This window comes from Cynocephalus volans, chromosome 6 (genome assembly GCF_027409185.1).
Source record: "Cynocephalus volans isolate mCynVol1 chromosome 6, mCynVol1.pri, whole genome shotgun sequence".
Classification (NCBI taxonomy): domain Eukaryota; kingdom Metazoa; phylum Chordata; class Mammalia; order Dermoptera; family Cynocephalidae; genus Cynocephalus; species Cynocephalus volans.
In genome coordinates, this window is record NC_084465.1 from 108,784,650 (window position 1) to 108,798,174 (window position 13,525).

At 40.6% G+C, this 13,525-nt stretch overlaps 1 protein-coding gene across 2 annotated transcripts in view; it reads left to right on the plus strand.

The window, feature by feature from the left end:
- The first annotated feature begins 1,423 nt into the window (after window positions 1-1,423).
- Window positions 1,424-13,525, plus strand: part of RRN3 (RRN3 homolog, RNA polymerase I transcription factor) — a 30,990-nt gene continuing 18,888 nt past the window's right edge. Inside the window, exons 1-8 of one of the 2 annotated variants that reach the window (XM_063099221.1) lie at window positions 1,424-1,538; window positions 2,778-2,883; window positions 3,761-3,817; window positions 9,184-9,273; window positions 9,391-9,520; window positions 10,041-10,100; window positions 10,449-10,512; window positions 12,113-12,182. In XM_063099221.1, the coding sequence (XP_062955291.1) occupies window positions 1,450-1,538; window positions 2,778-2,883; window positions 3,761-3,817; window positions 9,184-9,273; window positions 9,391-9,520; window positions 10,041-10,100; window positions 10,449-10,512; window positions 12,113-12,182 (666 nt within the window). In that variant the 5' untranslated portion in view covers window positions 1,424-1,449. The remainder of the gene's footprint in view (window positions 1,539-2,777; window positions 2,884-3,760; window positions 3,818-9,183; window positions 9,274-9,390; window positions 9,521-10,040; window positions 10,101-10,448; window positions 10,513-12,112; window positions 12,183-13,525) is intronic. The other variant, XM_063099222.1, reaches the window with a different exon arrangement.

The following is a 13,525-nucleotide window of genomic DNA, read 5'->3' on the forward strand; positions in this document are numbered from 1 at the left end:
AAATCAGGATAGTTATCACTTTTGAGAGGAAAGGAGGGAAAAGGTGGGATCTGGCAGGAGCACACAGGAAGCTTCAATAGCACATACAGGTTAATGTCCTGTTTCTTAAATTGAGTGGCACAGTCACAGGTGTTGGTTTTATGTTTTATAACTTACATTAACATATTCTTTCGTACATGTTAGACTTTTTTTTAATGAAAGAATAAAGTAATTGTCAGATTGCTTGACAGTATGGTTACACTTGTACTGCGATGAACTGTGGCCGGGTTTTTGCTTTTGTTTTGTTCTAGGGGTGGAGAGGAAAAGCGTCCCATTTAAACAGCTATCCTGAAGTATCTTTATGAGCGAGGGTGCAATTATTTTCTCTGCTCGTGGGACAATGATGATTTTTGCCCAGCATTTCCCAGGAACTCTATAGCAGTGAGGACCAAATGGATACAGCAGAAAGTTTACTGATTTCACACTGTTGCAAAATAGAACTTGACACTTTATATTTAGCAAGTTGCCATACCTGGTTTTATGCATTTTTGATAGCTCTATACAGTTTCCAAAAGTTGCAACATTTTCCCCTCTTAGAAACTGAGGGAGGGCCACCCGTGGCTCACTTGGGAGAGCGTGGTGCTGACAACGCCAAGTCAAGGGTTAAGATCCCCTAACCGGTCATCTTTAATAGAAAAAAAAAAAAAAAAAAAACCTGAGGGGAGGGATGGTCCCTCCTCTTTCTCTGCATCCCTCGCAGCCCCCAAGCCTTGGCCTCTGCTGTTCCTTATGCCTGGAATACCCTTTGCTGCTTTGCTGGTCTGGCCGAGTCCTGTTCCTCCTTTGGAAATTTAATTTAATGGGGTGACGCCTCTTGGAAACTGTCTCCTCTTTCATCCCAGCATCACTACAGCCCTGAGGATTTTGGGTAGGTCACTTCGGTGAACCTGTTTCCATGAGGATCGAATTATCTTGGGTGTCTGAGAGGATAGTGCAGTAGGTGTGGAGCTCAGGTTTTTGGGTCACGCGGCCAAGTTCGAATCCTCTTTCCTCCGTGAGGATTTCGGTTAATCACAGGGATTCAATTTCTTCAGTTTGACTGCGGGTGGTTTTGACTGCAAAAAATTAGTACTCGGGGGAACTTAGCACCTCCTGGGTATTTGCACCCTTTCTTTGGGATCCTCGGGCTGGAGAGAGGAGGCCCTTCCCATCTTCGCTGCAGTGGAGACCGCCCTTAGCGGGCCCAGTCTCGCTACGCGGAGAAAGTCGTCCGCGTAGGAAGCGCCTGATGGCTGGAAAGAGAAAGCTTTGGCGGCGCTCTAGCCCGCCGAGATCACTATGCTCTGCCCACGTGTCGGCCCTGATTGGCTGAAGGTCGCTGCTTGTAGGCGCGACTTCCGGGACAGAGGCGGTAGCTGGAAGGGACAGGACTTCCGGCGCGAGGCGCAGTCGTCGCGTTAGCGCGGCCCGATGGCGGCCCCGCTCCTTCACACGCGCTTGCCTGGGGATGCGGTCGCTGCGGCCTCGGCGGTCACCACGCTGGGCGCCTCGAGGACTGGGTGAGATGCGGGCCGCTGCCTTCTGCATGTCTGGGACCAGGTTGCGGGAATGCATCTGAAAAGGCCCGGGACAGAGCTAGTGGAGTGTGGCAGGGGCAGGGGAAGAGGGTCATCTCGGGTTCCCTGGAGTGAGCACATTCCCTTTACGTGGGTAGTGGAGTTGGGAGCGGTCTGGAAAAGTGAGTCTGTCCTCTGATCCAGAGGCCACCGTTCTCCCCACTGGGCTACCTCTCAGCGTCCCAGGCCCGGGGCTCCTTTACTCCTCTTCCCTCCCGCTTCTTCGTCTGGATTTGGAAGGGGTTCCTGCGCTGTTTGGGTTATCAGCGGAATGCCTCACTGATAGCAAATTGATTCTTAAATTTTTTTGTTTGAAGTTTGTTGCGACACATTTGTTTAACTATCTTTATTTTGCTCCTCCACTTTTAAAGTTCCTAATATCCATAAAACGCTTGGGGTTTAACTTTCAGAGTCGTTAGTGGGATGCTATGTTTTCTTCACTAACCTAATCTATTTAAATTAAGCAAACCAAGTAAAACAGTATAATTTCATTCACAATATTTATTGAGCTATTACTTACTGTGTTAGATACTCGGGACAGGAGTCTATCCAAAGAGACTAACGTCATCCTTGCTCTCAACAGAGTTTACAGTCTAGGGAGAAAGACAGTAAGTAGGACAATAAAATGAACAAGATGATTTCAGATAGTGATAAGTGCTGTGAAATTTTAAAACCAGGTAATGGGGGAGGGAAGGGGGGGGTTGAGTAGTTTAGATTTTTGTGGGGAAGGTTTCTCTGGCATTTGGGCTTCAACTTGAATGAAGACAAGAATCCAGCCATGTATAGATCTGAGAAGAGTGTTTCCAGTAGAGTGAACTGCAAGTGAAATGGGAAGCAGCTTGGCAAATGTGAAGAACAGAAACGACAGTTCTGTGGCTGCAGTAAAACAAGTGGTTGGAGATGAGGTCAGAGAGCCAGGCACTGGCCAGATTAATGCAGGCCCTGAAGACCACAGTAAGGAGTTTGGATTTTTATTCTGAGTGCAGCAGGAAGACACTTTTTGAAAGATCATTTGGTTGCTGAGTAAAGGATGAATCTTTGGGGGATAAGTGTGGCAGCAGCAGTCAAGAGGCATTAGCAGTAGTCTAAGTACTGAATGATGTTGGTTCAGTAAACGTTAGCTATTACAGTTTTTATTATTCTCTGTCATAAATTTAATAGCTTGGTAATCTTGGTTCCAAGAATTTCAGATATGCTTGCATTAGAGAATGATTTCTTCAATTCTCCCCCAAGAAAAACTGTTCGGTTTGGTGGAACTGTGGCAGAAGTCTTGCTGAAATACAAAAAGGTAAGAGGAGATATGTGTGAGGTTAGTTTTTGTCAGTGAGAATACAACTATAGCTGTTATACTAAAGACCAGAAGACATAAAATGAATTTCAGATACCAGTACTGAAGTCAAATATTTAACAGCATCATGATGTCAGCTCAGAATTAGAGTAATGATGGGCTGGCTAGTTAGCTCACTTGGTAGAATGTGGTGCTGATAACACCCAGATCAAGTTTCGGATCCCCATACCATCTGGCTGCCCGCCACTCACCCCTGCCAAAATTAAGGTAATGATGTCTTAAGGTTTCACCTCTTCAAATGATTTATTTGCATAGTATCTTTTAAGAACTTTAGCAAGTGCTAGAATGAAAAACTAAGAACGTTTCATTTCTTAAGGAATTACCTAAGTATTTGGATAATAAATCAGCTCTATTAATAGAGGTTTTTGTTTGCTAGTTTAGAAGTGATTCTACTAAATCTCAGCAGTAGAGAAAAAATGTAAGTGGCTGTACATTTATGTGTGATAGCTGTTGATATCCATATACATATATGAATGGATACTATCTTAGTTCCCCCTGAATTAGATCATTACAGCAATTTTTTCCTCTTGCTTTTTGAGAATTCTGAGTATCAACTATCTTATTTAAATGTCAGTATGCAAATATACCTGAGTGTGAGGGCTTTTTTTGTTATTTCTCATTTTCTTTTTTTAAAGTTGCCTGGCTCCAGTAACATGAAGTTTTAATCATGAGTTTATAATCCGCAATTGATGTGTGAAAGTTACAATGTTCCTTTTGTAATTTTATCAGATGTTAAGGTATAGTTAAAAGTCTTGCAGTTGACATTTAACAGGAAATCAAAGCAAGCATAACTTAATTTTTTCCCCTTCTTGTTAAGGGTGAAAAAAATGACTTTGAGTTGTTGAAGAACCAGCTGTCAGATCCATATATAAAGGTAAATAATTTTGTGTTTGATCATTAGCAAAGTTATTGCCACTTTGTACAAATATCAGATCGCACTGTTCACCACCTACTTCTTAAAACCTCTCCTCCAGTGTCTCCTCCTGTCTTCTTCTTCTTCTTCTTTTTTTTTTTTTAAAAAGATGACCGGTAAGGGGATTTTAACCCTTGACTTGGTGTTGTCAGCACCATGCTCAGCCGGTGAGCCAACCAGCCATCCCTATATAGGATCCGAACCCACGGCCTTGGTGTTATCAGCACCACACTCTCCCGAGTGAGCCACGGGCTGGCCCTCCTCCTGTCTTCTGATCATTTATCTCTAATCATTCTTTTTGATAGGTTCTTTTTAAATTTGGTATCAATTTAAGTTTGGTTTGATTCCAAACTTAACCCTTATCTCATTCTTCAAATTCTTCTTGTGAGATCTCCTTGTGTCCTCATGGCTTTGGAATCTTGGAGTCTTTCTGGATTTTTTCACTTCTCATATCTGTTTATTCACTAAATCCTTTGAGGAAAAATATTCTTTAACGTTTTCCCATTTTATTGGTGCTCTCTTGTCTGGATTCTTCCAATAACCTCTTAAGTGGTCTCTAGGTTCCAATCGTCCACTATCTCAACCCTTTACCCCCACCCCAAAGTTATCCTCAACAGTGTAGCCTGACTCATCTCTCCAAAGCACATGTCTCAGCATGTAATGTCCCTACTAAAAAAACTTTATGTCTATGGAAAAATAAAGGACCAAATTCTTAGCAAGGCCTGCAACATTTTTTTCTGTGTTCAATTTCATTAAATACTTTAGTCCCAGAATTTCTCTTCTTTTCATCTTTATGCCTTTGCATGTCCCTTTTCTTTCTGTGTCCACTTTATTTGCTACCTGTTTGAGCATGGGCTCTGGCTACATTGCTTCCTTCCTACCTTACTAGTTATGTGACCAAGGGCAAGTTACTGCACTTCTGTGTCCTCATCTACAAAATGGGAATCAATAGTAGTACCTACCTCATGGAGTGGTTGTTAAGGGCTAAATATTCATTTAATAGTATAAGTCTTAGAACAGTGCCCAGCACACAGTAAGTGCTGTGTCAGTGTTTACTATTATTATTCCCATTATTACTGGAATCTACAAAACTACTCTCTCTTTGAAACCCAGCTGAAATGTCATCATCTTTAATGGAGCTTTCCCCTGGTTTTCTCTAAACAGATTGTTGTTCCTTCATTTACTCCATGTTCACGCTTCCAGCAGATCTTTCTAATTACAGATCTGGCTTACAAGGCCCTCCATGATCAGTCTGGCCCTTCTTCATGCCCCCAATTTAGCTGTCTTGGTCACGCTATATATGTATATATTCTAGCCGTTCAGAATTACTTTCAGTTTTCCGAAAACATGCTTTTCCTTTTGTAAGAAATATAACCCCCGGAAAATATTCACTGTTACTATTTAAAGGTAGCTGAAGCGTCACTTCCTCTTTAAAGCTTTTCCTAGTCCCTGCCTTCTTTACAGGTACAAAGGGCCATTTTCTTTGTGTTTTGCTGCATTTTATATTAGCAGTTCTCATTTTTGGTATCTTGACATATCAAGAATCAGGGCTGGCCCATGGCTCACTCGGGGGAGTGCGGTGCTGATAACACCAAGGCCACGAGTCCGGATCCTATATAGGGATGGCCGGTTGGCTCACTGGCTGAGCATGGTGCTGACATATCAGGAATCATACACCACTTGTGTTTCTGTTAGTTCAGAGGAGTGTTGCAAGTTGTTTGCTTCTAATAATGGTTTAATGCTAATGCACCAAAGTCTGGCAGTGGTTTACTTTTTAAAATGGAGCATTTAAATTTTATCCTAGTAATTCTGTTGTACTCTTTTTTGGTGTAAGAGGGCTAGGATAAATCTTATTCGTCTTTATTTGCCTATAACTTAGTTTGTCTTGTCCATGCCTCAGCCCTCAGTGTTATTCTTAAGCGTTGTGAACATTATGAAATTACCACAGTGCAAATGAGTTGTGATGTATTTATTTTACAGCCAAGTTACTTGGGATTTTATCAGAAAATGGCCAGTCCCATAAGTTTGTCACATAGGGCATAGAAAGCACTCAGCAGTTGAGTGAAGGTGGGGAAAGGCGGTAGCTCCTTCTGCACAGAGCAAGGCACTGTGGGAGAGTGGGTGGTGCACAGCTTTGACTGTGAAGTACAGGTTTGAACCTGGTTTTTTACTGGCTTCTTGGTTGGGCAAGTTGCTTATTAATCTCCCTTAATCTCAAATTTCTCCACTGTAAAACAGGAGTAACTAATCATCTTGCAGAGTTTTTAGAATTAGATAAAGACATACATATAGGGTTGAACACCATGCCTGGCAAATGGTGTGCTCTCACTAAATGGTACTCCCTATTAATAGTCTGTTGCTGTAGGTAAGACATTGTATGGCTTTTATTTGTATGTCTCTTTCTCCTACTGGGTCTAAATGAGCATTAACCATTTTCTTTCACAAATGAGGGGCTTTTTCTTATAGTTTTTTTCTTTATATGTTGTATATATGCATGAAAATAATATTTTTATTTTACATGAATAATATATTGTATACATGGATTTTTGTGGGGGTTTTGTTTAGCAATTTTTCTCATGTCACCAAAAATTATTATGAACAGTAATTTTATTTTCTGAAAAATATTTCATGTAGTGGAACCATCATTTATATATACAGAAGACATCTTAATACATTTGAACCCAGCCACAGGCTGGATTTAGGAGAAGTTATATTTATTGATGACTCCAGTTAATCAGCCTTGACTGAATGTTATCAACATGCTTTCTGGTCAGCTTGAATATGGAGGAAATAGATGTAGCTACTGGTCCTTCGTCGTCTTCTAATATTTGAATCTGCTATATTTCTTTCTTTTTTTTTCTTATTTATTGAATCAAAATCGATTGTACATATTTTTGGCGTTGAACATTGAGATATGTTGATTAAATCAATATTACTAGCATATATATTGTTACAAATCATAATTATTCTTTATACCTCTTGTCCAATCTCTCCCCATCCCCCTCTCCTTCCCGCCTCCCTCACCCTCCGACCACTGATAACCCTAGATTTCTTCTCTCCTTCAGAAAGAATAATGGTTATTCTGTTAATTTGTTGCCTAGATGATCTGTCCAATGCTGAGAGATGTGATCATGTCCCCCAATATTATCATAGAGCAGATGCTTCTTCTGTCACTCTGAAATGGGTTTTGTGGAAAGAGACATTCTCTTCTTTTCTTTATCTCTGCTGGTGACTCTTCTTGTGTGAATGCACTCCAGTGGTTGGTGGACCATCTGCTTGGTGGTTGTGGCATCTAGCCACTTTTGCGGCAGCCATGGTTATTGTGGTAGCTGTGGTGGGCCACCCACGTGGAGGTACTGTTTTTGGCATGCTCCTTGGCACTGCCATTATGCCTGGTTGTGGGGTGTGTTTGGTCCCCTTCTCCATGCCTCTGGTCCCTGGGCAGGCCCTAAGGCACTGGCGCCATGTGCCTGGTTGTGGGAGGAGGGTCCTGTTCCTGGGTCTATATGCCCTGGGTTCCTGGGCAGACCCCAAGGTGCTGGCATGGTGTGCCTTGTTGTAGGAGGAGGGTCCAGTTCCTGGCTGCATGCCCCAGGTCCCTGGGTGGGCCCCAAGGCGCTGGAGCCATGTGCCTGGTTGTGGGACGAGGGTCCAGTCCACCTCTCCATGCCTCGGGTACCCAGGTGGGTCCCGAGGTGCTGCCGTTTTGAGGCTGGTGTGGGAGGGTGTTCTGGTCCCCTTCTCCATGCCCCAAGTCCCTGGGCAGGCCCCAAAGCTCTGGCTTGGTATGCTTGGTTGCAGGAGAGAGGTCCAGTCCCCTTCTCCATGCCTCGGGTCCCCAGGGGGGCCCCGAGGTGCTGGCGTGTTGTGCCTGGTTGTGGGAGAGGGGTCCGGTCCCCTTCTCTATGCCCTGGTTCTCTGGGCAGGACCTGAGGTGCTGGCATGGTGTGCCTGGTTGTTGGAGGGTGGTCTGGTCCCTGACTCCATACCCTGGGTCCCTGGGAGGGACCTGAAGCACTGGCTTGGTGTGCCTGGTTGTGGAAGGGGGGTCCAGTCCCCTTATCCATGCCCCGGGTCCCTGGGCAGGCCCTGAGGGACTGGCGCAGTTTGCCTGGAAGTGGGAGTGGGGTCCAGTCCCTGGATCCAAGCCTCCAGTTCCCAGGCAGGCCCCAAGGTGCTGGTGGTGTGCCTGGGTTCTAACTAATTTTTTGTCCTTTGCTTCGAACACGGGGGAACTTCCTGTGGGAACCAGTACTTGAGCTGTGTGGTTGTTTAAATTGCTACTTTGCTGCTGTTTCCCTAGGGAAGACTTTTTGTGCAGCTCATGGTTTAATGGTTGACCTTATAGGTACTTCTGGCTCTCCAGAGACCCAGTGGATCTGTGTTCTGTAGAATCTCTGATCTGGGCCTGAGTTTTTTCATCAAATTGCACCCCATGCAATTCTGCATTCCTGACCAGTCTCCTCTGAGTGGTCCTGTGCTGATTGGGGGGCAGATCGGCTGTCCTTGCTGTGTCCCAGTGTTCTCCTGGTGTTCCCATCTCGCCCACCGCCCATGCTCCAAACAATTCCCATGGGATGGGCCCTGCACTGTTCCATTGCGATGACTCACCGGCCTCGCCTCTAAATGGCTCCCTTTTTTCAGTTGTTCTAGCTGCTCTCTCCTGTGTGGGTCCATGGGAAACCTATTAGGAGTCTTGCTGTCCTGGGGGCTGCCAAGGTCCTCTTCTCCCCTGCTGCATCCAAGTAACTCCATCTGAAGGGCACAGCTTCAGCTTCTGCCGGCTCCAGCTCCATGTGCTCATCAGCTTGAGCCTTAAAGCAGCTGCAGCCTGAAATGCTCAGAGCAGCTTTTTCTTTCTCTCATCGTAGTTTCTCCTGCCTTCAAGAACTCTGTAGGTCTCTCCTCCTCTTCCCCTGAGCTCCAGCGGCCCCAGCTTGGCTGATGTTACATTTTTATAGTTGTAAATTTGGTTGATTTCTGGGAGAGAGTGACACTGGGAACCGTCTAGTCTGCCATCTTGACTGGAACTCCTGAATCTGCTATATTTCTGCAGTTTTAAAAAGTCCCAGAAGTCAACATTTGACGTTTTTACTTTTTAAGGGCAAACAAGAGTGACCAGGCTAAACTATTGCATTTCTTTTTTCTGTATGTTGAGTTACTAGAGTAATTTTTTTCATAGGAAAGTTTATTATGATATCTTTTTTCTGTTTTGATACCCAGTTTTGGTTCAATTCCAAGTTTGTGACTTTTTCCCCCTAACTTAAATTTTATTGACAGATGATTGATAAAAGGTAGATGTAATCTTCTCTGTTTCTTTGTTTAAGGATGATCAGATCATTAACTGGCTGCTAGAATTCCGCTCTTGTATCATGTACTTGACAAAAGATTTTGAGCAGCTTATCAATATTCTATTGGTAAGTTCATCATTTATTTCACTGACTAGTATGTAAATAAATACTTTGAAAATAGATTGAAAATAGAATATATTATATCAGCAAAATGTCTCTATTATCTTCCTCTCCCAATTCTAGAGATTGCCTTGGTTGAATAGAAGTCAAACAGTGGTGGAGGAATATTTGGCTTTTCTTGGGAATCTTGTATCAGCACAGACTGTCTTCCTTAGACCATGTCTCAGCATGATTGCTTCCCATTTTGTACCTCGTAAGTGGTTACTTTTTGCTTGCTTTGATATTTCTTTGTTTTAAATATCTCTTTATTAAAATACTACCTTCCCCTTACACATTGGAGATTTTACCACCATGAAGATTCCAGATCGTATTGGCACGAGTTCTGGTAGACATCTGTTCCATATAAGGGCCCCTGTGGAGGCGTCTAGATTGATTGGTTGCTGTGATATTTTTTGGGGGGTGCATCTGGCCAGTAGAGGGATTGGACCCTGGACCTTAGTGTTATCAGCACCGTGCTCTAACCAGCTGAGCTAATCAGTCAGCTCAGTTGCTGTGATTTTTATGGGTTGTAATCTGCTTTAGTGAGCTTCTGATGAAGTCTTAGAACTCATCAAGGAATTTTGGGCTGTTTTAAAAACTATGCAATTGCCTTTTTTTCAGATTGTAATCTAATCATTGTGCTGAGTTTGCACTATGGGAAAATAGTTCTTTTGTATAGCTGTTTATTTTCTTAGTCAATGACAGATTAATGTAATTTCTTTTTCCCTCAAAAGCCCGAGTGATCGTTAAGGAAGGCAACATAGATGTTTCAGATTCTGATGATGAAGATGATAGTAAGTATGAAAAGGATTAAAGCAAAGAATGTCTCCTGTGTCTTAAAAAATGCATGCTGAATGGTAAAATATACTGGTACCTAGTCTAGTTAAGTAGACAGCAACAAGTGACAACCTTTGACAGAATATTTTTGTTATATTTTGCATTAATATGTAATCAGCTGACCTAAATTCATTACTTAATGTAACTAGTCCATTTAGTCTTCATCAGTAGTTGGTTGAAATTATTATTTCTCTGATAAATTATTCAGTTTTGGTTAGCATGTGTTTTTAGCTTCACATACATAATTTTTCAGTTTTCAGTTTTGTTTTGATGTTCATTCATAATCTCAACTTTTCTGCTTGTAGATCTTCCTGCAAATTTTGATACATGTCACAGAGCCTTGCAAATAATAGCAAGATATGTCCCATCGTGAGTATACTTTTGTTACTGATTTTGATTCATGGTGTTTAATTCTCAAGAAAATTATAATCAATTAGTAGAAAATTATAAAATACCAATAACATCAAAACTTGAGTCTTATCCTTTGTTTTTTGTATCCTGTTGATGAAACATCACGTTCTATAGAAAATGACATTTCTGTTTTTATTCATTGTTTTTTATTATTTTTCAAACCTCATATATAAATTCTCCCCCAAATTTTGTATAGTGGTTGGAATTTTGCTTTTATCTTCAACAGATATGATACTCAAAATTTTTCAGTGAGAAATCTCTGAGTGTTTGTGTCATGCCATATGAATAAAAACTCCAGTTCTAAGAAAAGCTTTTCAGGTTTGTGGGTTTCTTTTGGAGGGTTGGACTTCTAGTTACCTCTGTAAGTTTATTATTTGACTTAAACTCAAGTTGATAATTCTCCCCCTTTTTAAAATAATATTACATAGTGGGAAATGTTTAGATTTCAAACTGAAGCTCTATTAAGCTTTTGCAAAAAAAAGCTCTATCTTTGATGTGCTGTTGATATCAAAGTTAATAGAAGCTTATTTTCCCCTAAGTAATTACAGATTTTCTCTGAAGTTATACGTTCATTTTAAGTTCCATTTGCTTGAGGTAGGGGTTGTTATTTGCTCCTGTGTCTATCCGTACTTATATTTGCTCTTAGAATGGAAATGTTATCCTGATGATTGGATAAAGGAAATGTGGTTTATATACACAATGGAATACCACTCAGCTGTAAAAATGAAATTCTGCCATTTGCAGCAACGTGGATGAGCTAGAGAATATTATGTTAAGTGAAATAAGCCAGGTGCAGAAAGAGAAATATGGCATGTTTTCACTCATGTGGAAGCTAAAAAAGCCAATCTCATAGAAGTAGAAAGTAGAATAGTGGTTATAGAGACTTGTAAGGGGAGGAGGAATGGGGAGAAGGTGGTCAATGGATCCAAAATTGTAGAGAGATAGGAAGAATAAAATCTAGTGTTCTATAGCAAATATAGGGAGAGGGCAGTCAACAACACATTACTGTATAGCTTCAAGTAGCTAGTTGAGAGGACGTTGGATGTGCCTAACACAAAGACGTGAGAAATATTTGAGGTGATGGATATGCTTTATATCCTGATATGATCATTACACACTGTCTGAATGTATCAAAATATCACATTGTACTCCATAAATATATACAATTATCGTGGGTCAATTAAAAAATAAAAAGAAAAAAAATTTCAGAGACAGAAGTGGATTAGAGATTACAAGAAACAGTGGGGGTGGGAAGGGGGAGAGATAATAAGAAAATGAGAAGTTATTGCTTAATGGGCACAGAGTTTAGGATGATGAAAAAGTTTTGGAAGTAGATAGAGGTAGTGGTTACACAGCATTGTGAATGTAATTCTGCACAATTGTATGTTTAAAAATGCTTAAAATGGCAGTCCTTATGTTTCATATGTTTTACCACAATAAAAAAAAAAGGAAAAAAACCCCCACATATAAATCTTAAAAAAAAGAAAAAGAAGAATGGAAATGTAACCTTTCTAGAAAGTCCAGTTAACATGAATTGGTTGAATTTTTTTTTTAAAAGGACACCGTGGTTTCTCATGCCAATACTGGTGGAAAAATTTCCATTTGTTCGAAAATCAGAGAGAACATTGGTAAGAAATCTTTTCTTGGTGAAAATAATGGAAAAGTTGTTTTGTGTGATTTTGCTTTAGAGGATGTTAGGTCTTTTTCTTAGAAGTTGTTTTGTCTTCAGCTTTTGAACTCAAGACTAAGAATTTGACTCAGATTCCTTTCTTAGTGTGACTACTAGGGATTCCCAGTCCCTTTTTATCTTATTACTATGTGCAAGTCAAGGTCAGAGTCCATCTCAGAAATATCTTTAGAGCCTTAATGCTTGTACACATAAAAATTACTAGAAGATAATACTCCATATATTACTAATTATAAACATGCCTTATTTGAATATGAAAGCAGAACTTTTTATACATAAATTCTCCTTAAGTTTTTGTGCAATATTTAGATCATCTGTGTAGTTTTCAATAATTAATAGTGGTTGCCTTCTAAGCATAGATTATTTTTTCCTAAATAAGATATTACATATATTAAATAAGTAGTTAATAACTTTTGCTAATGTTTGTGATAGTCACATTGCTTCAAGTGGAATATTATAAAACACCATATATCTTATGAATGTAGATGCAAAAATTTTCAACAAATACTGCGAAACTGAATCTAGCAACATATAAAAAGAATTACGCACCACGACCAAGTGGGATTTATCCTAGGAATGCAAGGTTGATTTAATATCCCAAGATCAATTAATATGTTATACCACATCAATAAAGGACAAAAACCACATGATCATCTCAATAGGTGCTTGACATACACCAGAACCCTTTCATGTCAGAAACAGAACATTCTCAAACTAATAAAGGGTATCTATGAAAATCCCACAAACATCTTATTCAGTGATGAAAGACTGAAAGCTTTCCCGTAAGATAAGGAACAAAACAAGGAGTCTGCTTTTGCCACTAGTCTACCACGGGCAGTTAGGCAAGAAATTAGAAGGTATCCAGATGGAAAGGAAGAAGTAAAACTCTTGCAGATGATGTGACTTTACATGTCATCCTAAGGAATCTGCAAAAAAACCCATTAGAGCTAATGAGGTTAGCATAGTTATAGGATATAAGATTAATAATAAAAAAAAACAGTTGTACAAGGCAATTTAATGAAGAATAGTCTTTTCAACAACTGGTTCTGGGACAAGTGGATATCCACATGCAAAAGACTGAAGTACAAAAATGAACTCAAAGTGGATGAAAGACCTAATGGAAGAGCTGAAACTACTAAACTCTTAGAAGAAAATATAGATGTAAATTTTCATGACGCTGGATTAGGCAGTAGTTTCTAGATAGGACGACTGGAGCATTAGCAACCAAATTAAAATAAATTGGACTTCAAGATTAAAAACTGTTGTGCTTCATAGGACACCTTC